Consider the following 24,512-nt stretch of genomic DNA (forward strand, 5'->3'; position numbering starts at 1 on the left):
TGTCTGTGATCCATCGGATCAAGAAGCAAACCAGACACCTGCAAACACTAATCCCTCCTCCCTACACCACGTCTTTATCCTTCCATCTTCTTCACATCCATCTGCCTATTCAAATGTCTCTGAAAAGCCTCGAATGTATTTGCTTCTACCACCATACCAGGCAGTCCACTCTCTGAGTAAAAGACTTGCCCCTCACATCCCCCTTGAACCTACCCCCTCTCACATCCAATATGTGTCCTCTAGAATTAGACATTTCAACCCTGTCTACTCTATCTATGCCTCTCCTAATCTTACAAACCTCTATCAGATCTCCCCTCAGCCTCCGACACTCCAGAGCTTCAGAGAAAACAACCCAAGTTTGTCCAGCCTCTCGTTTATAGCACATGCCCTCTACACCAGGCAGCATCCTGGTAAACCTCTTCTGCCCCCTCTCCAAAGCCCCAACATCCTTCCCATAGTGGGATGAGAGAACTGGCCCCTTTGAGTACGTGCTCATCTGCGTGTGAGATAGTTCACATTCATTGACGGAAACTCGACAGAGGGCTCTGACAAATGTGAACCAAAGACGGGGAGACTCAGTAAGCACGTACCAGGAAAGAAGCACAGGTCAGCCGACTAGGTCAGATGCCTCCTTCACAAACTGCTTACAAGTTGCCAGTCTTTGAACAAACTGTGCTGCCTCCAACATCACGACTTGCTGTCCAAATCTGTCAGATGCAAACCGGTGAAAAACACCACCTTAAACCACGAAGGGCAAAGGAAAAAGCTAATTTCCTGCCAGACATGTAATGCGGTTGGCCTGCGCACAGAGGTAGATTATTTTACGATCACAACTGCCTATCTGATTGACAAGTGATCACTATCACAGGGAGCTGCAAACCTTCGATAATCATTGCATTAAAAAACCCGCTTTGTTCCAGGACTCAAGACCATCAGACACAGGAGCAGAATTAGGCCATTCAGCCCATCGAGTCTGCTCCGCCATTCCATCATGGCTGATTTATTATCCCTCTCAACCCCATTCTTCTGCCTTCTCCCCCACTAAAGGAAACATCCTCTCCACATCCACTCTATCTGTGTCCTCTGGTCCTAGACTCTCCCACTATAGGAAACATCCTCTCCACATCCACTCTGTCTGTGTCCTCTGGTCCTAGACTCCCCCACTATAGGAAACATCGTCTCCACATCCACTCTATCTGTGTCTTCTGGTCCTAGACTCCCCACTATAAGAAACATCGTCTCCACATCCACTCTATCTGTGCCCTCTGGTTCTAGACTCCCCCACTATAGGAAACATCCTCTCCACATCCACTCTATCTGTGTCCTCTGGTCCTAGACTCCCTCACTGGAGGAAACATCCTCTCCACATCCACTCTATCTGTGCCCTCTGGTCCTAGACTCCCTCACTGGAGGAAACATCCTCTCCACATCCACTCTATCTGTGCCCTCTGGTCCTGGACTCCCCCACTATAGGAAACATCCTCTCCACATCCACTCTATCTGTGTCCTCTGGTCCTAGACTCCCCACTATAAGAAACATCCTCTCCACATCCACTCTATCTGTGTCCTCTGGTCCCAGACTCTCCCACTATAGGAAACATCCTCTCCACATCCACTCTGTCTGTGTCTTCTGGTCCTAGACTCCCCCACTATAGGAAACATCCTCTCCACATCCACTCTATCTGTGCCCTCTGGTCCTAGACTCCCCCACTATAAGAAACATCCTCTCCACATCCACTCTATCTGTGCCCTCTGGTCCTAGATTCCCTCACTGGAGGAAACATCCTCTCCACATCCACTCTATCTGTGCTCTCTGGTCCTGGACTCCCCCACTATAGGAAACATCCTCTCCACATCCACTCTATCTGTGTCTTCTGGTCCTAGACTCCCCACTATAAGAAACATCGTCTCCACATCCACTCTATCTGTGCCCTCTGGTCCTAGACTCCCCCACTATAGGAAACATCCTCTCCACATCCACTCTATCTGTGCCCTCTGGTCCTAGACTCCCCCACTATAGGAAACATCCTCTCCACATCCACTCTATCTGTGTCTTCTGGTCCTAGACTCCCCACTATAAGAAACATCGTCTCCACATCCACTCTATCTGTGCCCTCTGGTCCTAGACTCCCCCACTATAGGAAACATCCTCTCCACATCCACTCTATCTGTGTCCTCTGGTCCTAGACTCCCTCACTGGAGGAAACATCCTCTCCACATCCACTCTGTCTGTGTCCTCTGGTCCTAGACTCCCCCACTATAGGAAACATCCTCTCTACATCCACTCTATCTGTGTCTTCTGGTCCTAGACTCCCCACTATAAGAAACATCCTCTCCACATCCACTCTATCTGTGCCCTCTGGTCCTAGACTCCCTCACTGGAGGAAACATCCTCTCCACATCCACTCTATCTGTGCCCTCTGGTCCTAGACTCTCCCACTATAGGAAACATCCTCTCCACATCCACTCTGTCTGTGTCTTCTGGTCCTAGACTCCCCCACTATAGGAAACATCCTCTCTACATCCACTCTATCTGTGTCTTCTGGTCCTAGACTCCCCACTATAAGAAACATCCTCTCCACATCCACTCTATCTGTGTCCTCTGGTCCTAGACTCCCTCACTGGAGGAAACATCCTCTCCACATCCACTCTGTCTGTGTCCTCTGGTCCTAGACTCCCCCACTATAGGAAACATCCTCTCTACATCCACTCTATCTGTGTCTTCTGGTCCTAGACTCCCCACTATAAGAAACATCCTCTCCACATCTACTCTATCTGTGCCCTCTGGTCCTAGACTCCCCCACTATAGGAAACATCCTCTCCACATCCACTCTATCTGTGTCCTCTGGTCCTAGACTCCCTCACTGGAGGAAACATCCTCTCCACATCCACGCTATCTGTGCCCTCTGGTCCTAGACTCCCCCAGTACTGGAAACATCCTCTCCACATCCACTCTATCTGTGCCCTCTGGTCCTAGACTCCCCTACTATAGGAAACATCCTCTCCACATCCACACTATCTCGGCCTTTCAATATTCAATAGGCTTCAATTAAATCCCACTCCCCCCTCATTCTTCTGAACTGCAGCAAATTAAAGCCCCTGAGCCATCAAGCACCGCTCGTTGTCAGACTGGCATGTGGCAGTCTCCAAAAGAAACAAACGGCTGGTGGCTGTCCTTTGGAATTTCACAGTTTGAATTGCAAAATGGCCTGGAGCAGATTCACAAGAGTGATCCTGAGAATGAATTGAAGAGCGTTTGGCAACTTTAGGCCTGAACCATTGCTCTGAGCAGGAAATTTTTACACGGCCTGTAAACTGCGCTGCATCTTAAATGCTTTTTTTTTGGGAAATGCATACTATGAATGTTTGGAATTAAAATTGAAGAATCAGATACTTTTGATTTTATTTGTTAATTGAAGGGTGTAACAAGATACAGTACAACAAATAAATTAGGTGACGTTCCATAAACTTTTTCTAGCTGTGTCCAATCCCAGCTGCATGGCAACGAAGGCTATGTGCATGGGGGCACTTTGGCTACCGCGCGGCAGCACACCCGCTAGTTTTCGGCAGTTTTTGAGGGGGCAGTGTGTAGGTCCCTGTGAAACTGCACCTGAAATATTGTACACAGAGACAGAGTATATAGAAAAGGGAACATTACGTCGACACCAGAGATTCTGCAGATGTTGGAAATCCAGAGAACCAGACACACACATACAGGGCTGGAGGAACTCAGCAGGTCAGGCAGGATCTACGAAAGGGAATCAACAGTTGATGTTTCGGGCCGAGATGCCTGCAGCCCCAACCCAGAACCTTGATTCCTCTCCGTAAAGAAGGGAGAATCCGCAGATGCTGGAATTGAAGCAAACCACAGACAAAACGCTGGAGGAACTCAGCAGGCCAGGCCGCGCCTATGGGAAACAGTACAGTCGACGTTTCAGGACAAGACCCTTTGGCACTCCTCTCCACAGATGCCGCCTGACCTGCTGAGTTCCTTGGAGCTTTACAGACAGACTCGGAGATCAGTGAGAATGTAGATGCAGGTTCAGGAAACTAGGATGAGAGCGAATGGTATGCTGGACGCTTGGGGGAATTTCAAGATTAAACACGCCTTACTGCAAGGACACAGGGATTCTGATAATAAAGCAGGGCCTGAATGTACTGGCCTGGTCTCTGAACCCAAGGAAGGATTTAGTAGTAACAAAGGACTTCAGTGAAGGTTCAGCAGATTGCGCGCGGCCTCTCCAGTGATTGATGCCTGTAATCTGTCAAGTAGGGGACCGTACACAATCCTGATTTGACAGAGACGGACGTGAGAGCACGGAGGAACATCTGGAGAAACTTTGCTGCCGCTGCTACTGTGTGGTAACCGGAATCTCCGGAGCTGAAGGCCCCGAATCCTCGGCTTTGCGTGTTTCAGCGGCCGGGGCGAGGTCGAAAGCGCTCGGCAGAGGATGACGCTCGGAAGGCTGTATCGGAGGGGCTGGTCGGAGGCTCGAAGTTTTCGGATGGATGGACTCAGTGTCGGCTGTGGTCGGCTGCTTCCAAGGCATCGGCAAGTTGACGGGGCCTGGAGGTTTATGGCAAGGAGTTTCTCCCTTTTGCCGCCTGCTATCAGGGACTCGGGAGTCGATCGACTCGGGGACTTTGAGACTTTTTTGTTTACTGTGCCCATGGTTTGTTCTTCATCAAATTATGGTATTGCTTTGCACTGTTGTAACTATATGTTATAATTATGTGGTTCTGCCAGTGTCAGTCTTTAGTTTGTCCTGTTTTCTGTGATATCACTTGGGAGAAACATTGCATCATTTCTTAATGCATGTATGCATTTCTAAATGACAATAAAAGAGGACTGAGTGTTCTCATGATCTAAAAAAAAAATTCAGGTGGGGTGTTTGCCCAGTGAAGAGACATTTAAAAATCAGCTTTATCTGACACATTCCTAACTGGAAGACCACAGTCAATGTAGATTGGAAATAACCTCTTCACCCTGCTGACGATCAACACTGGCACACCACAAAGGTGTGTGCTAAACCCACTGCTCTGATCTCTCCACACCCACGACTGTGTGGCTTGGCACAGCTCAAATGCCATCCAGAGATTTGCTGACGATGCAACCATTGTAGGCAGAATCTGAGAGGGTGACGAGAGAGCGTACAGGAGCGAGATGTACCAGCTAGCGGAGTGGTGTCACAGCAACAACCTGGCACTCAACATCAACAAGACCAAAGTGCTGATTGTGGACTTCAGAAAGGGCAAGACGAGGGAACCGGAACCGATTCTCACAGAGGGATCAGCAGTGGAGAGAGTGAGCAATCTCAGGCCCCTGGGTGTCAATATCTCTGAGGACCTAACCTGGTCCCAATCTGGACCCGACAGATCGATGCAGCTATAAAGAAGGCAAGACAGCAGCTATGTTTCATTGGGAGTTTGAGGAGATTTAATTCGTCATCTAAGACACTCAAAAACTTCTACAGATGTACTGTGGAGAGCATTCTGACTGGCTGCAACACTGTCTGGTATGGGGGGGGGGTGGGATACTACAGAAGAACGAAGGAAGTTGCAGAAACGTGTAAACTTGTCAGCTCCGTCATGGGCACCAGCCTCCGTAGCATTCAAGACATCTTCAAGGAGCGGTGCCTTAGGTAGGTGGTGTCCATCATTAAGGACCCCCCATCACCCAGTACAAGCCCCCTTCAGGAAGGAGGTGAAGACACACACTCAGCGGTTCAGAAACAGCTTCTTCCCCTCTGCCATCAGGTAGGAGATACAGAAGCCTGAAGACACACACTAAATGATTCAGGAACAGCTTCTTCCCCTCTGCCACCAGGGAGGAGGTACAGTTGCAACTCAGTTTTTCTCCTCTACATTTATTTATAATTAACAGCTTCTTCCACCAGGACATCAGACTGATTAATTAATGCTGACGCAACTGTATTCCTATGATATACTGACTGTCCTGTTGTACGTGCTATTTATTATAAATTACTATGATTTGCACATTTAGATGGAGACGTAACGTAAAGATTTTTACTCCTCGTGTACGTGAAGGACATAAGTAGTAAAGTCCAATTCAATTCAATGAAGTATTTCATCGTACTGCTGACGTTAAAATGAATAAATTTCACGAGATGTGCCGATGATATAAAAAACAGAGAACACAGAACATAGAATAGTACAGCATATTACAGACTCTTCGGCCCACAATGTTGTTCCGACCCTCAAACCCTGCCTCCCATAATAACCCTCCACCTTAAATTCCTCCATATACCTGTCTAGTAGTCTCTTAAACTTCACTAGTGTATCTGCCTCCACCACTGACTCAGGCAGTGCATTCCACGCACCAACCACTCTCTGAGTAAAAAACTTTCCTCTAATATCTCCCTTGAACTTCCCACCCCTTACCTTAAAGCCATGTCCTCTTGTATTGAGCAGTGGTGCTCTGGGGAAGAGGCACTGGCTATCCACTCTATCTATTCCTCTTAATATCTTGTACATCTTTATCACGTCTCCTCTCATCCTCCTTCTCTCCAAAGAGTAAAGCCCTATATAAAGCCTCGTTCCGATGCACATAGAAACATTGAAATATACAGAGAAAAGCGTCATTTGCATCGAAGACAGACACAGTCCAAGGACCCACACCACCAGGTTCAGGAACAGTTATTACTCCTCAACCATCAGGAAGGAGGTACAGGAGCCTCAGATTCCACACCAGCAGGTTCAGGAACAGTTATTAACCCTCAACCATCAGGAAGGAGGTACAGGAGCCTCAGGCCCCACATCACCAGGTTCAGGAACAGTTATTAACCCTCAACCATTAGGAAGGAGGTACAGGAGCCTCAGGACCCACACCACCAGGTTCAGGAACAGTTATTACCCCCTCAACCATCAGGAAGGAGGTACAGGAGCCTCAGGACCCACACCACCAGGTTCAGGAACAGTTATTACCCCTCAACCATCAGGAAGGAGGTACAGGAGCCTCAGGTCCCACACCACCAGGTTCAGGAACAGTTATTACCCCTCAGCCATCAGGAAGGAGGTACAGGACCCACACCACCAGGTTCAGGGACAGTTATTACCCCTCAGGCTCTTGAAACGGGGGGGGGGTGATAACTTCACTTGCCCCCATCACTGAAATGTTCCCATAACCTCTGGACTCACTTTCAAGAACTCTTCATCTCATGTTCTCGACATTTATTGGTTATTTACTTACTTATTGTTCTCTTTCTTTTTCTATTTGCACGGTTTGTTGTCTCTTTCACACAAGCCTCCCGCCCTGTTGGTGCGGTCTCTCACTGATCCTGTTCCGGTTACTGGGTTTACTGTGCGTGCCCAGGAGACAGAGAATCTCAGGGTTGTAGATGGTGACAGGGTAGGCACTCGCATGAACTTCGAGTAATGGGCAATCGGCGTCTCCCTTCCCGAAGTCACAGGAGCCAGGAACCGTAGGAAACGCACACACACACAGCTCAGGAACACACCAAGTGCTGGTGGGACTCAGGCGGCCGGGCGGCATCTATGGAGAGGAACAAGCGGTCGACGTTTCGGGCCGAGACCCTTCACCGGGACCGGAAAGGGCAGCCTTTGCAGTCCGTCACATCCATGCCGACCATGTTGATTGCCTTCACTGAACCTGTTTGCCCACAGTAGGCCCAAATCCGTCTACTTGCTGCCGATCTAACTACCCCTCTAATATGGCAACTGCTCTTGCCCCTCTACTACTGCCCTTTCTCTTCTCCTGCACTACTTACTGTGCTGTGCAGAAGTCTCGGGTGCGTATATATAGCTGGGGTGCCTAAGACTTTTGCACACAGTACTGTAGTAATTTTATGCATTGCACTGTACTGCTGCCGCTGGGAAAAAAACAAATTTCGTGACATATGTGAGTGATGATAAACCTGATTCTGATATGGGTCTTTATTGTGGACTGAGAGTGGGAAGGGGGACAGGGAGAAGGGAATCATGGTTGGGAGACATTTGGTAATGATCAATAAACCAATTGTTTGGAATCAGATGTCCTTGCCTGGTGCCTCAGGGCTGGGTGCGTCTGCCCTCCCCGTCCCTGGAACTCAATAGACAATAGGTGCAGGAATAGGCCATTCAGCCCTTCGAGCCAGCACCGCCATTCACTGTGATCATGGCTGATCATCCACAATCAGTATCCAGTTCCTGCCTTATCCCCATAACCTTTGATTCCGCTATCTTTAAGAGCTCTATCCATCTCTTTTTTGAAAGCATCCAGAGACTTGGCCTCCACAGCCTTCTGGGGCAGAGCATTCCATATATCCACCACTCTCTGGGTGAAAAAGTTTTTGATCAACTCTGTTCTAAATGGCCTACCCCTAATTCTTAAACTGTGGCCTCCGGTTCTGGACTCACCCATCAGTGGGAAAATGCTCCCTGCCTCCAGCGTGTCCAATCCCTTAATAATCTTATATGTTTCAATAAGATCTCCTCTCACCTTTCTAAATTCCAGAGTATACAAGCCCAGTCGCTCCAACCTTTCAACATATGACAGTCCCACCATCCCGGGAATTAACCTCGCGAACCTATGCAGCACTCCCTCAATAGCAAGAATGTCCTTCCTCAAATTTGGAGACCAAAACTGCACACAATACTCCAGGTGTAGTCTCACCAGGGCCCTGTACAGCTGCAGAAGGACCTCTTTACTCCTATACTCAATTCCCCTTGTTATGAAGGCCAGCATGCCATTAGCTTTCTTCACTGCCTGCTGTACCTGCATGCTTGCTTTCAGTGACTGATGTACAAGAACACCTAGATCTCATTGTACTTCCCCTTTTCCTAACTTAACTCCATTTAGATAATAATCTGCCTTCCTATTCTTACCACCAAAGTGGATAACCTCACATTTACTCACAACTCCTTCTCTGCCGTGTGTCCAACACCCCTCCCGCAGCGCTCTACCCTCGCCATTCCCAACATCCTCTATCCCGCCAGATTTACGATCTCGCTCTCTGTTCCACGTTGACATATATATATATATATCTGTCAATGTGGAGTAGAGATAGATATATATATATGTATATCTTTTGGACAGGACTGTTTCTCCGGTTAGTGGTCGATTTCCCTCCACGCCTCTCTGACGTAGTGGGGAACCGCGTACGAGGCAAGTTACAGCAGCGGGTTTGCCATTGCCTTCTGCCGGGCGAGTTTCCAAAGAGATCGCCAGCTCGTAGCCCCAGCACGGATGGAAAGTGTGCAGGGGAGCCGGCTGGATTCGAACTCGGGACCTTCCGTCCCGAAGTCCGACACTGATACCAGTACACCACCAGCCGGGTCTGTAAATATGTATGTGTGCCAAGACTTTTGCACAGGATTATGCTTCTTTTTAATATATATATTTATTATTGTAATTAACAGTACATTTTATGTATGACCCTGTACTGCTGACGCAAATCAACAACATTCATGACATCCACTCAGAGGCCACCTGCGCACCTGCTCGTTAATGCTAATACCTAATCAGCCAATCACGTGGCAGCAACTCAATGCGTAAAAGTACACAGACACGGTCAAGAGGTTCAGTTGTTTTTCAGACCAAAGCATCAGAACGGGGAAGAAATGTAATCTAAGTGACTTTGACTGTCAAGAGATGGAGCGGTGCCAGATGGGGTGGTTTGAGTATCTCAGGAACTGATCTCCTGGGACTTTCACACAGAACAGTCTCCAGATTTTATAGAGAATGGTGCAAAAAACAAACAAACAAAAAAAAAAGAAATCCAGTGTACGGCAGTCCTGTGAGTTAAAATGCCTTGTTAATGAGCGAGTTCAGAGGAGAATGACCAGACTGGAAGGTTTTCTTTTTGACACTGATCAATAGAAAAAGACTTCTGTGTCAAATTGAAAACAGATCTCTACAGTGATCTAAATTATTTACAAATGTAAAACACAAAATAATTTATTGCGTAAGTATTCACCCCCTTTAATATGACACACCAAATCATCACTGGTGCTGCCAACTGGTTTTAGAAATTACATAATTAGTTAAACGGAGATCACCGTGTGCAGTCAAGGTGTTTAAATTGATTGTAGTAAAAGTACACCAGTAACACTCACAACGCACTGGAGGAACTCAGCATGTCGGGCAACATCCGTGGAAATGATCAGTCAACGGAACCCTTCGTCCCGTCCGAAACGTTGACTGATCGTTTCCACGGATGCTGCCCGACCTGATGAGTTCCTCCAGTGTGTTGTGAGTGTTGCTTTGACCCCAGCATCCGCAGAGTATTTTGTGTTTAAAGTACACCAGTAACTGGAAGGTCCAACTGCTGGAGAGTCAGTATCCTGGCAAAAACTACATCATGAAGACAAAAGGACACTCCAAGCAACTCTGTGAAAAGGTTATTGAAAAGCACAAATCAGGAGATGGATACAAGAAAATGACCAAGTCACTGAATATCCCTTGGAATACAGTTAAGTCAATCATCAAGAAATGGAAAGAATATGGCCCAGCTGTAGATCTGCCTAGAGCAGGCCGTCCTCAAAAACTGAGTGACTGTGAAAGGAGGGGACCAGTGAGGGAGGCCACCAAGAGACCGATGACAACTCTGGAGGAGTTACAAGCTTCAGTGGCTGAGATGGGAGAGACTGCGCATACAACAACTGTTGCCTGGGTGCTTCACCAGTCACAGCTTTATGGGAGAGTGGCAAAGAGAAAGCCTCTGTTGAGAAACACTCATATGAAATCTCAGCTAGAGTTTGCCAGAAGGCATGTGGGAGATTCTGAAGTCAGCTGGAAGAAGGTTCTCTGGTCTGATGAAACCAAAATTGTGCTTTTTGGCCACCAGATTAAACACTATGTATGGTGTAAGCCAAACCCCGCACATCATCAAAAACACACCATCCCTACCGTGAGGCATGGTGGTGGCTGCATCATGCTGTGGGGATGCTTCACTGCAGCAGGCCCTGGAAGGCTTGTGAAGGTAGAGGGCAAAATTAATGCAGCAAAATACAGGGAAATCCTGGAGGAAAACCTGATGTAGTCTGCAAGAGAACTGTGACTTGGGCGAAGATTTCTTTCCCAGCAAGACAATGACCGCAAACATAAAGCCAAACCTGTACAGGAATGGCTTAAAAACAACAAAGTTAATGTCCTGGAGAGGCCAAGTCAGAGCCAAGACCTCAATCCAATTGAGAATTTGTGGCTGGACTTGAAAAGCACTATTCACTCATGATCCCCATGCAATCTGACAGAGCTTGAGCAGTTTTGTAAGGAACAATGGGGGGAAATGGCAGAGTCCAGAGATGTGTAAAGCTGATAGAGACCTATCCACACAGACTTGAGGTTGTAATTGCTGCCAAGGGTGCATCTACTAAATACTGAATAATTGCAATCAATTATTTTGTGTTTAATAATTGCAATAAATTTCGACCAATTTGCTGAAATTTGTTTTCACTTTGACACGAACGAATCTTTTTATGTTGATCAGTGTCAAAAAAGCCAAATTAAAAATCAGCCATGATTCAATGTTATAAAACAATAAAACATGAAAACTTCGGGGGAGGAGGTGCTCCTGTACCTCCTCCCTGATGGTAGCCATGAGAAGGGGGCATGTCCTGGGTGATGGGGTCCTTTCTGATGGATGCCGCCTTCCTGAGGCATCACCTTTTCAAAATGTCCTGGAGGATACTACGGAGGCTGGTGCCCTCGATGGAGCTGACTAATTTTACAAATCTCTGCGGCTTACTTCAATGCCGTGCTGTAGAAACACCCCCTCCCCACCCCCGTACCAGACCGGTGATGCAGCCAGTCAGAATGTTCCCCATGGTAGAAATTTTCGAGTGTTTTAGGTGCCAAACCAAATCCTCTCAAGCTCGTAAAGAAAACGTAGCCGCTGCCTTGCAGTCTTTGTAGCTGCATAGATAGGTCGGGCCCAGGTTAGATCCTCAGAGATACTGACACCCAGGAACTTGAAGTTGCTCACCCTCTCCCATCCTGCTGCCATGTTGTTTCTGTGCTGTGGTGTACAGACTGCTCACAGTCCTGTACCGGGTCGGTAATGCCAAGCAGACAGCTGCGATATACGACATCAAACAGCAGCTCCCACCTGAAGTGACGCACGCCAGGCAGCAGTGAAAGCACCTAATTCAGACAGGGGGAGCCAGCAGTGAGGCACACACATCTTTACCACCACTGACAAGAGAATGCAACCTCCTGCTGGATTCTGATCTTTTCAAAATCCAAGGTTCTTTCCTTCTGGAGTTGAACATAGAACAGTACAGCACATTACAGGCCCTTCGGCCCACAATGTTGTGCCGACCCTCAAACCCTGCCTCCCATATAACCCCCCCCACCTTAAATTCCTCCATATACCTGTCTAGTAGTCTCTTAAACTTCACTAGTGTATCTGCCTCCACCACTGACTCAGGCAGTGCATTCCACACACCAACCACTCTCTGAGTAAAAAACCTTCCTCTAATATCCCCCTTGAACTTCCCACCCCTTACCTTACAGCCATGTCCTCTTGTATTGAGCAATGGTGCCCTGGGGAAGAGGCGCTGGCTATCCACTCTATCTATTCCTCTTATTATCTTGTACACCTCTATCATGTCTCCTCTCATCCTCCTTCTCTCCAAAGAGTAAAGCCCTAGCTCCCTTAATCTCTGATCATAATGCATACTCTCTAAACCAGGCAGCATCCTGGTAAATCTCCTCTGTACCCTTTCCAATGCTTCCATTTTTGAACTGCCTGTACGACCTGGCATTCTTGAGCTCAGGAAAGCGGCACGAAACCTGTTGTTTCACGAAGTGTTGATAGAGCAGGGGAAAATGTGAACAACTGCACATTTTCTGCGGCCCGGAGATTGAATCCATTGCTCCTCTCTGATTGAGGTGTCATGGAAAGGTTGAAGTCAATGAGGACAAGCGGATGGAATGAAAATGGGGGGGGGGGAGGGGGAATCACGTACCTTTTGTTTTTATTAATTGTTTGAAAGTCGTCGGTGTGGTTCATAGTGCCAACTTAAACCGGAAGTTTTAAGATGGTTCTGGGGAACCACAGCGACGACTACTTATTTAATTAGATTTAGATTAGACTAGATTCAACTTTATTGTCATTGTGCCGAGTACAGATACAAAGCCAATGAAATGCAGTTAGCATCTGACCAGAAATGCAAAGAATAGTGTTATTTACAAAATAACTGCAATTAAAAAGTAAGTGCTACAGCACACACTTTTAAAAGTACTGAGACAGTACAATATGGGTGCAATACTGCTTAGCGCTGTGATGTGAGGTTCAGCAGGGTCACAGCCTCAGGGAAGAAGCTCTTCCTGTGCCTGCTGGTGTGGGAGTGGAGGCTCCTGTAGCGCCTACCGGATGGGAGGAGAGTGAAAAGTCCATGGTTAGGGTGAGATGCATCCCTGATAATGCTTTTCACCCTGCCCAGGCAGCGTTTATGGTAGATGTTCTCAATGGTGGGCAATTGGGTGCTGATAATCTGCTGGACAGTTTTCACCACACGCTGGAGTGAAGATCACACATTTTCTCAGCGGCAATCACTGCAATCAATAGCCTGAAGCTTCTCTTTTGGAGTTGAGTTTTTGGACTGCCTGTACGACCTGGCATTCTTGAGGTGTGAACTGAAGTCCCGGAGGTGGCGGACCGTAGCGGCCTGGCGAGTATGGGCCCGAATTGAGGTGGCGGGGCCCTCCGAGAGCCAGGAATGCAGCAGCAGATGGACCCGGAGCCGATTCGAAGCGACAAGGTGGCTGGGCCCCGGGCCCGATAATGAGGAACAACCTGTAGTTTGGCTGATTCCAGCACCAGGTTAGATCGAGAAGCTCAGGGTGTCGGGGCTGGAGGTAAGGGATGGGCGGGTACTCAGCCTGCTGCTTGGCAAGGTTTACTCGTTTCTGCGCTGAACTGAGGCTGTGGCCTGCAGTTAACAGGCTCATGGACCGGCTGTGACCGGCTTCGTGGCTGTTGTTAGTTAGTTGCTTACTTTTATTGTTTACATGATTTGTTTTCTCGTCCCTGTACATTGGGTGTTTGATGGTTTTCGTTATTTTTAATCGGCTCTATTGGGTTTCTTAGTTTTGTGGCTGCCCGTAAGACGAATCCCAAGGTTGTATAAGGTACACCGACTTTGATCATAAATGTACTTTGAAGGGTACAATGAAACACAGTACAACAAAGCAAATCTTTCACCTTTCACAAACTTTTTCCAGCCGCACCCAATTCCAGCTGAGTGGCAACGAAGGCTATGTGCGCGGGAGCATTTCAGTTACGGTGCGGCCGCGCACTCTAAAGGGAAGAGTGTTGTTCGGTTATAACTTTGATATTCTAAAAGCACGCGGCATGGTAGGGCGCAGCACAGTGTGCTACGCGTGCACGCACAACACATACTCATAGGCACACTCTGACGTAAAGCAACACGTCAGGGAGTCTGGAACCCGACAGGCCCGAGAAGCAAGCAGAATCACCTTACAGAGTTTGACAGACTGCGTAGGCTTTGGATCCCGTGGTTTACCAGGGGCAGGAGCAACAATTTGGAATAAGCTAACACCTTTGTTAGAACATCCCAAAGAACCTCAAAGAAGGAGATATCTCCCACCTTCTCAGAGTTCCCCTACTTCTGGTTTCTTGCTCACCCCGATGTTAAATGCTTTCTCAATGATAGTCATGTCCTTCCCTGCTGCAGTTCTCACCTCCTGCAAATCCCCCTCAGGATGTTCCCTTTCTCTCCATCCCAGTTACATCTTTAGAACTCTCCCGTCTCTTTGACCAAGCTTTGGAAAGGCCTCGATAGAGTGGATATGGAGAGGATGTTTCTTCTAGTGGGGGAAGTCTAGGACCAGAGGAACAGATAGAGTGGATATGCACAGGATGTTTCTTATAGTGGGGGAGTCTAGGAACAGATGACACAGATAGGGTGGATATGGACAGCATGTTTCCTATAGGGGGGGGGTCTAGGACCAGAGGACACAGATAGAGTGGATGTGGAGAGCATGTTTCTTATAGCGGGGGAGTCTAGGACCAGAGGGCACAGATAGAGTGGATGTGGAGAGGATGTTTCCTATAGTGGGGGAGTCTAGGACCAGAGGACACAGGCAGAGTGGATGTGGAGAGGATGTTTCCTATAGTGGGGGAGTCTAGGACCAGAGGACACAGGCAGAGTGGATGTGGAGAGGACGTTTCCTATAGTGGGGGGAGTCTGGGACCAGAAGGCACAGCCTCAGAATAGAGGGACATCCCTTTAGAAAGAGATGTGGAGGAATTTCTTCAACCAGAGGGTGGTGAATCTGTGGAATTCATTGCCACAGACGGCTGTGGAGGCCAAGTCATTGGGTGTATTTAAAGAAGAGGTTGATAGGTTCCTGATTAGTCAGGGTGTCAAAGGATACGGGGAGAAGGTGGGAGATTGGGGGTTGAGAGGGATAGTAAATCAGTCATGATAGAGATACAGAGCAGAATTGATGGGCCAAATTCCGCTCCTGTGTCTGTTAGTCAGATGTCAGAGCCAGTCGAAGCTCAATGGGCCAAATGACCTAATTCTGCTCAGATGCCTTATGGCCCCAGGATCTGCTGAAGGCAAACTTGTTCAACGCAGTGGTTTAGTGTTGAAAACAATCATGTTCCTTTGCACAGTCTGTTCGATAATTGCCTGCTGACGTCAGAATTAAAACCACGAACACACGATAAACAATGTGTAAGCACGTTGATCTCACCCAGAGTGCTGAGCCCCATGCCCTGCAGGTAGGTATGGCAGCGGTCCTTGTGCTCTTCCAGAGAGCTGCGCTGCTTGTAGCTCCGTCCACAGAAGCTGCACTTGTACGGCTTGTCGACTGCAAGGAGAGAGAGAGCAGAGAGGGGACGTTTCAGAGGAGTACAGATCAAACTCGCCCAAAGCTGAAACCGACGACCGCTGGTGACTTTCTGAGTTACCGTTAGGTTTAGCGTGACCGACGGCGGCGACTCTCCGAGCTACCGTTAGGTTTAGCGTGACCGACGGCGGCGACTCTCCGAGCTACCGTTAGGTTTAGCGTGACCGACGGCGGCGACTCTCCCAGTTACCGTTAGGTCTAGCGTGACCGACGGCGGCGACTCTCCCAGTTACCGTTAGGTCTAGCGTGACCGACGGCGGCGACTCTCCCAGTTACCGTTAGGTCTAGCGTGACCGACGGCGGCGACTCTCCCAGTTACCGTTAGGTCTAGCGTGACCGACGGCGGCGACTCTCCCAGCTACCGTTAGGTCTAGCGTGACCGACGGCGGCGACTCTCCCAGCTACCGTTAGGTCTAGCGTGACCGACGGCGGCGACTCTCCCAGCTACCGTTAGGTCTAGAGTGACCGACGGCGGCGACTCTCCCAGTTACCGTTAGGTCTAGAGTGACCGACGGCGGCGACTCTCCCAGTTACCGTTAGGTCTAGAGTGACCGACGGCGGCGACTCTCCCAGTTACCGTTAGGTCTAGAGTGACCGACGGCGGCGACTCTCCCAGTTACCGTTAGGTCTAGAGTGACCGACGGCGGCGACTCTCCCAGTTACCGTTAGGTCTAGAGTGACCGACGGCGGCGACTCTCCCAGTTACCGTTAGGTCTAGAGTGACCGACGGCGGCGACTCTCCCAGTTACCGTTAGGTCTAGAGTGACCGACGGCGGCGACTCTCCCAGTTACCGTTAGGTCTAGAGTGACCGACGGCGGCGACTCTCCCAGTTACCGTTAGGTCTAGAGTGACCGACGGCGGCGACTCTCCCAGTTACCGTTAGGTCTAGAGTGACTGACGGCGGCGACTCTCCCAGTTACCGTTAGGTCTAGAGTGACCGACGGCGGCGACTCTCCCAGTTACCGTTAGGTCTAGAGTGACCGACGGCGGCGACTCTCCCAGTTACCGTTAGGTCTAGAGTGACCGACGGCGGCGACTCTCCCAGTTACCGTTAGGTCTAGAGTGACCGACGGCGGCGACTCTCCCAGTTACCGTTAGGTCTAGAGTGACCGACGGCGGCGACTCTCCCAGTTACCGTTAGGTCTAGAGTGACCGACGGCGGCGACTCTCCCAGTTACCGTTAGGTCTAGAGTGACCGACGGCGGCGACTCTCCGAGTCACCGTTAGGTCTAGAGTGACCGACGGCGGCGACTCTCCCAGTTACCGTTAGGTCTAGAGTGACCGACGGCGGCGACTCTCCCAGTTACCGTTAGGTCTAGAGTGACCGACGGCGGCGACTCTCCCAGTTACCGTTAGGTTTAGAGTGACCGACGGCGGCGACTCTCCGAGTCACCGTTAGGTCTAGAGTGACCGACGGCGGCGACTCTCCGAGTCACCGTTAGGTCTAGAGTGACCGACGGCGGCGACTCTCCCAGTTACCGTTAGGTCTAGAGTGACCGACGGCGGCGACTCTCCCAGTTACCGTTAGGTTTAGAGTGACCGACGGCGGCGACTCTCCCAGTTACCGTTAGGTCTAGAGTGACCGACGGCGGCGACTCTCCGAGTCACCGTTAGGTTTAGAGTGACCGACGGCGGCGACTCTCCGAGCTACCGTTAGGTTTAGAGTGACCGACGGCGGCGACTCTCCGAGCTACCGTTAGGTCTAGAGTGACCGACGGCGGCGACTCTCCGAGCTACCGTTAGGTCTAGAGTGACCGACGGCGGCGACTCTCCGAGCTACCGTTAGGTCTAGAGTGACCGACGGCGGCGACTCTCCGAGCTACCGTTAGGTCTAGAGTGACCGACGGCGGCGACTCTCCGAGCTACCGTTAGGTCTAGAGTGACCGACGGCGGCGACTCTCCGAGCTACCGTTAGGTCTAGAGTGACCGACGGCGGCGACTCTCCGAGCTACCGTTAGGTCTAGAGTGACCGACGGCGGCGACTCTCCGAGCTACCGTTAGGTCTAGAGTGACCGACGGCGGCGACTCTCCGAGCTACCGTTAGGTCTAGAGTGACCGACGGCGGCGACTCTCCGAGCTACCGTTAGGTCTAGAGTGACCGACGGCGGCGACTCTCCGAGCTACCGTTAGGTCTAGAGTGACCGACGGCGGCGACTCTCCGAGCTACCGTTAGGTCTAGAGTGACCGACGGCGGCGACTCTCCGAGCTACCGTTAGGTCTAGAGTGACCGACGGCGGCGACTCTCCGAGCTACCGTTAGGTCTAGAGTGACCGACGGCGGCGACTCTCCGAGCTACCGTTAGGTCTAGAGTGACCGACGGCGGCGACTCTCCGAGCTACCGTTAGGTCTAGAGTGACCGACGGCGGCGACTCTCCGAGCTACCGTTAGGTCTAGAGTGACCGACGGCGGCGACTCTCCGAGCTACCGTTAGGTCTAGAGTGACCGACGGCGGCGACTCTCCGAGCTACCGTTAGGTCTAGAGTGACCGACGGCGGCGACTCTCCGAGCTACCGTTAGGTCTAGAGTGACCGACGGCGGCGACTCTCCGAGTTACCGTTAGGTCTAGAGTGACCGACGGCGGCGACTCTCTGAGCTACCGTTAGGTTTAGAGTGACCGATGGCGGTGAAACTTTGAGTGACCGTGTTTTTTTTTAACAAAACTATAAAAGGTTATTAACATCACAAATACACCAGGTACAGACATTCAGTATTTACAAGACAGTGGGTACACTCAGATTAAAATATGGTTACTGCCGTCTATTAGACAGTCGATACCCTGAGGAGCCCACCGCTCTCGGAAGTCACCCCATGTACCCATTGCGACCGCGTGTTCCCTCTCCAAGGACAGCCGGACAGGAACGAATCCCTCGGAAAAGGAGCAGGCAGTCAGCCCGGGCAGTGCCCCTCACCTTCTGCCACCTCGACCCAGGAACGGTCATCTTGGCCAGGCCCAGCACCAAGCCCACCAGGAGACCGCCCCCTTCCCAACTCGGTGTCCGTAGACGAGCAGTGCGGGAGGACCTCAGTAGCAGCCTCTTGGGAAACTCAAAACAGCGGCTGCAACCTCTCACATTCTGTGTCCGTGTGGTACACTGACCCCTCCCGGCCACAGAATGGACAGAATCAGAATCAGGTTTATTATCGCTGGCACGTGATGTGAAATTTGTTAACTTAGCAGCAGCAGTTCAATAATACAGAAGAAAAAAAAACTAATAAAATAATAAATAAATTACAGTATACGCATATTGAATAGATTAAAAATTGTGCAAGAAACAGAAATACTGTATATTAAAAAAAGTGAGGTAGTGTCCAAGGGTTCAATGAATGTGATGGCAGAGGGGAAGAAGCTGTTCCTGAATCGTTGAGTGTGTGTCTTCAGGCTCCTGTACCTCCTCCCTGATGGTAACAGTGAGAAAAGGGCGAGCCCTGGGTGCTGGAGGTCCTTAATAATGGACACTGTCTTTCTGAGACACTGCTCCCTGAAGATGTCCTGGGTACTTTGTAGGCTAGTACCCAAGATGGAGCCGACTAGATTTACAACCCTCTGCAGTTTCTTTCGGTCCTGTGCAGTAGCCCCTCCACACCAGACTGTCAGAATGCTCTCCACGGTACATCCAGAGAAGTTTTTGAGTGCTTTTGTTGACATACCAAATCTCTTCAAACTCCTAATGAAGTTTAGCCGCTGCCTTGCTTTCTTTATGACAGGTGGACGGGGGGGGGCGGGGTCAGTGAACCTGCTCAGGAACCTGTTGTACAGGACTGCCCGATGCAACATCTTCCTCCCCAGTACCCCTGCATACAGAGACCTCCTCCTCCCCTGCCGGACGGTAACACGGACCGCCAAGGCGAGTCCGGCCAGCAGACGAAGGCAAGGAAGTGAAATGTGTGCGGGAGCAGCCCGCACAAGAAGTGCTTTAGGGCGTCACAGAAGGGCACGGTGGGCCTCCCTGCGAAATGGCTTGCACTATGCAGGACCCTCTCCCCCATGGCGTCCCGAGGCCTGGGTCCGACGAGCATTTCACAGGAGCACAAAGCAAGGCGGTTGAAGTGTTTAATAGCAGAGGTGACGGGGTAATTTCAAAGCAGATGTGATGGGCAAGGAGTCTTGCACACAGCCGGCCTGGGGCAATGGTAGACCACAAGACATAGGAGCAGAATGAGGCCATTCAGCCCATCGACACTGCCCCCCATTCCATCATGGCTGATTTACTATCCCTCTCAACCCCCATTCTCCTGCCTTCTCCCCGTAACCCTTGACTCCCTGACTAATCAAGCACTGATCAACCTCTGCTTTGAGTGTACTCAACGACTTGGCCTCCACAGCTGCCTGTGGCAAAGGCTTCCACGGACTCACTAAATTAAAGAAATTCCTCCTCATCTCTTTTTAAATAGGCGTCCCCCTTCCCTGACGCTGTGCCCCCTAGCCCTAGACTCTCCCACCATGGGAAACATCCTCTCCACACTCCCACTACCACAAGAGGTTTCCCTTCATGTTCCCTTAAACTTTTCTCCTTTCACCCTTAACCCATGACCTCTGGTTGTAGTCCCACCCAACCACAGTGGAAAAAAACCTGCTTCCATTTACCCTATCTATACATTATTTTGTTACCTCTATCAAATCTCCCCTCATTGTTGTGCGTTCCAGGGAATCAGGTCCTAACCTGTTCAGTCTTTCCTCATCAGGTTGTCCAGATCCGGCAACATCCTTGTAAATACTCTCTGCACTCTTTCAATCTTGTTTATATCTTTCCTGTAGGTGGGTGACCAGAACTGCACACAATACTCCAAATCAGGCCTCACCAATGTCTTCTACAACATCAACATCCCATCTCCTGTACTCAGTACTTCGATTTACGGAGGCCAACGCGCCAAAAGCTTCCTTTGCGGCCCTGTCTACCTGCTGATTTCCTGTACTGCACTCAGAACCTCGATTTGGGATGAGGAAGCTCTCGGGGGCTCCGTTGTCCATTCACAAGTCTGACGGCAGAGGGGAGGGAGCTGTTCCTAAAACATCGAGTGCGGGCCCCTCGGGCTCCTGTACCTCCCCTGCTGATGGTGGCCATGAGAACGGGGGCACGTCCCCAACGGTAAGGGCTCTTCATAATAGATAGAAACTTCTTCAGGCAGCGCCCCTTGAAGACGTCCTGGACGGTGGGGAGCCTGGAGCCCGTGATGAGGCTACGGCCCCCTACAGGATCTTATGTGTTGGAGAGACAGAACGCTCTCCTCTGTACATCTGCAGAAACGTGTCAGAGCCTTTGGCGACATATCAGATCTCCTCGAACTCCTAAAGCAGCAGGGCTGTCGGTGTGCCTTCTGCGTGAATGGATACCCCCGAGGTGTTCTCACCCAGGGGGGATGGGGGTTGTAGCTTTTCCCCTCCTCCCTGTCCACCACCGACCACACCACAACACCGTGCCCACTTCGGGTCTCACCCGGGGGGTGGGGGTTGTAGCTTTTCCCCTCCCCGTCCACCACCGACCACACTACAACACCGTGCCCACTTCGATCGCCCGGCATTATAAGGGACTTCGCTCACTTTTGCCCTCCCTTGTTTCCTGCAAGAACTGTGTATTTTATATGGTTAACTTCTGCTTCTCTTGTGAATTCGAGAGCCTATTTTGTGGTGGGGTGGAGATAGGTCTCTACCAGAGGAGGTGCGAGTCGCTCCTTCCCTCCGCAGGTCACCCTCGGGCGAGGTGTAGCACCTGCTTAGCCCCCCGATCAGGGCCAGATGAAACCGTGGGAGCAGGTGGTGGACGGTCGTACGAGCAGCCGGTGCAGATCACAAGCCCTGGGGGATGTGAGCACTGACGCCAGGCAGACAATCTCTGATAATGGCTGCGGTCACTCGTCTTGCTTAGACAGACTGCCCAGGAGGAAGTCAACGGCAAAACACTTCTGTCGAAAAACTTTGGCATGGCGCGTGATGATGTCATACGACATGGCCCATGATGATGTCATACGGTAATGCACATGATGATGATGTAATACAACACAGCACATAATGATGATGTCACACGACACGGCTCATAATGAACAAAATATGCTAAAAAGAAATATATGTCCATCGACGCTGCCTAGCCTGTTGAACTTCTCCAGCATCTTGTGTGTCCTACAAACGGAATATGCTGCTGGGGGCTAGTGTTCCCTTGCACTGTGCAGACAGCTATTTGTGCACCAGACAACGAACACGACTTTCACCCTGACGTGAGCAGGTTCCACAGGAGTAGCCGTACAAATGAATCACACATCACACCTCAGCAGGTGTCGGATGCCCCACTGTCTGTCCATTCCTAGGGCTGATTTAAAAGAAAACATGAAGCTTTGTTGAGGATCCCTACCACTCGCTCCCCCCACCCCATCCCACAATCTCTCTGACCCACCACCGTCAGGAAGGAGGTACAGGGGCGTCAGGACTAGGACTGACAGACAGGGAAACAGCTCCTTCCCTCAGGCTGGGAGACTAATGAATACCCCGTCACGGCCGAGGTCTCGTCACTAGGATGGTAAGCTGTGGTATAAATACATGGTATAAATTTTGAATTATATTTTACTAACTTAAAGGCATCCATTAGTCTTGCGAGACCATGGATCTGCGCCTGGAAAGTCTTCACTCTCCAGGGCGCAGGCCTGGGCAAGGTTGTATGGAAGACCGGCAGTTGCCCATGCTGTAAGTCTCCCCTCTCCACGACACTGATGTTGTCCAAGGGAAGGGCATTAGGACCCATACAGCTTGGCACCGGTGTCGTCGCAGAGCAATGTGTGGTTAAGTGCCTTGCTCAAGGACACAACACGTTCCCCCGGCTGGGGCTCGAACTCATGACCTTCAGGTCGCTAGTCCAATGGCTTAACCACTTGGCCACGTGCAGGCGACAATAAAATCGAGCCTGAAGAAGGAAAAAAAGCACCTGTCATCATCAGAGGACAGGGATGTGAGTCTCCAATCACATTTGGCATTTTCGAAGTTTCGACTATCTTGAGAGATCTGTCTTGTCAGGAAACCCGAGGTGTGGAGGGGGCCGCTGCGTTCTACACGCGCACCACCCCCCACACACTCAGGCCAGATCCTGGTATCACTTCATACTCTGTGACTAAATCTGCACCTTCAGAGCAAGCACTGCCCAGCAGCACATTTCTGGTGTCTTGGAGCCCCGTGGTTTTGTTTCTAACTGTTCACAAAAGCTGATAAGGCTAGAATCAATCACTCAGTAAGGCTGACTGATTGCGACCAAAAAAAACGCTTTCCATACTTCAACATCAGCAGTATCAGAATGAAAGGGCCCGGCTTGATCAAAGCTCAGCGCAACCAAGAGACTGGAAACTGCACACAGCGCGCATGAGTGAGTTTTAAAATGGACGCATCACTTGTTCTTGGACTCCATCTGCAGGAAAGGTACCAATAACAAGCTGTAGGCTGGAATGCAAAAGCAAGGAACTAATGCCGAGGCCCTGTCAGACACCGGCGTGGTGTATCGTGAGGGATCCTGGGCCCCTTATCAGAGAAAGGATGTGCTGATATCGGAGAGGGCTCAAAGAAGGTTCACGAGAATGATTCTGGGAATGAAAGCAAGAGAAAATCTGAGCAACACACACACACACACACAATGCTGGAGGAACTCAGCAGGCCGGGCAGCATCGATGGAAAAGAGTAAACAGTCGACCTCTGGGACCGAGAAACGAAAGGTCTCGGGCCATACCGTCCACTGTATTCTCTTCCGCGGATGCTGCCCGGCCTGCTGAGTTCCTCAAGCATTATAGTGTATGTGTGTGTGGCTTATCATCTGAGGCCGGGCCTGTACTCACTGGAATTTAGAAGGGGGAGATGGGGGATGACCTCGATGAAACGTATCGAATGTTGAAAGGCCTCGATAGAGTGGATGTGGAGAGGATGCTTCCTTTGCTGGGAAGAGTCTAAGACCAGAGGACACAGATAGAGTGGATGTGGAGAGGATGTTTCCTATAGTGGGGGAGTCTAGGACCAGAGGACACAGATAGAGTGGATGTGGAGAGGATGTTTCCTATAGTGGGGGAGCCTAGGACCAGAGGACACAGATAGAGTGGACGTGGAGAGGATGTTTCCTATAGTGGGGGGAGTCTAGGACCAGAGGACACAGATAGAGTGGATGTGGAGAGGATGTTTCCTATAGTGGGAGAGTCTAGGACCAGAGGACACAGATAGAGTGGATGTGGAGAGGATGTTTCCTATAGTGGGGGAGTCTAGGACCAGAGGACACAGATAGAGTGGATGTGAAGAGGATGTTTCCAATAGTGGGGGGAGTCTAGGACCAGAGGACGCAGACAGAGTGGATGTGGAGAGGATGTTTCCTATAGTGGGGGAGTCTAGGACCAGAGGACACAGTTAGAGTGGATGGGGAGAGGATGTTTCCTATAGTGGGGGGAGTCTAGGACCAGAGGACACAGATAGAGTGGATGTGGAGAGGATGTTTCCTATAGTGAGGGGGTCTAGGACCAGAGGACACAGATAGAGTGGATGTGGAGAGGATGTTTCCTATAGTGGGGGGAGTCTAGGACCAGAGGACACAGACAGAGTGGATGTGGAGAGGATGTTTCCTATAGTGGGGGAGTCTAGGACCAGAGGACACAGATAGAGTGGATGTGGAGAGGATGTTTCCTATAGTGGGGGAGTCTAGGACCAGAGGACACAGA

The 24,512-nt window shown here is 50.3% G+C and overlaps 1 protein-coding gene across 3 annotated transcripts in view; it reads right to left on the reverse strand.

The window, feature by feature from the left end:
• The window catches only part of LOC134340119 (zinc finger protein Aiolos-like), a 289,201-nt gene that overhangs the window by 56,131 nt on the left and 208,558 nt on the right, over positions 1-24,512 (reverse strand). For 2 of the 3 annotated variants that reach the window (XM_063036990.1, XM_063036988.1), the window contains exon 6: positions 15,686-15,802. The exons of the other annotated variant lie outside the window; for it this stretch is intronic. In XM_063036990.1, the coding sequence (XP_062893060.1) occupies positions 15,686-15,802 (117 nt within the window). The remainder of the gene's footprint in view (positions 1-15,685; positions 15,803-24,512) is intronic. 3 annotated transcript variants of the gene reach the window in all.

Source organism: Mobula hypostoma, chromosome X1, assembly GCF_963921235.1.
Source record: "Mobula hypostoma chromosome X1, sMobHyp1.1, whole genome shotgun sequence".
Taxonomy (NCBI): Eukaryota; Metazoa; Chordata; class Chondrichthyes; order Myliobatiformes; family Myliobatidae; genus Mobula; species Mobula hypostoma.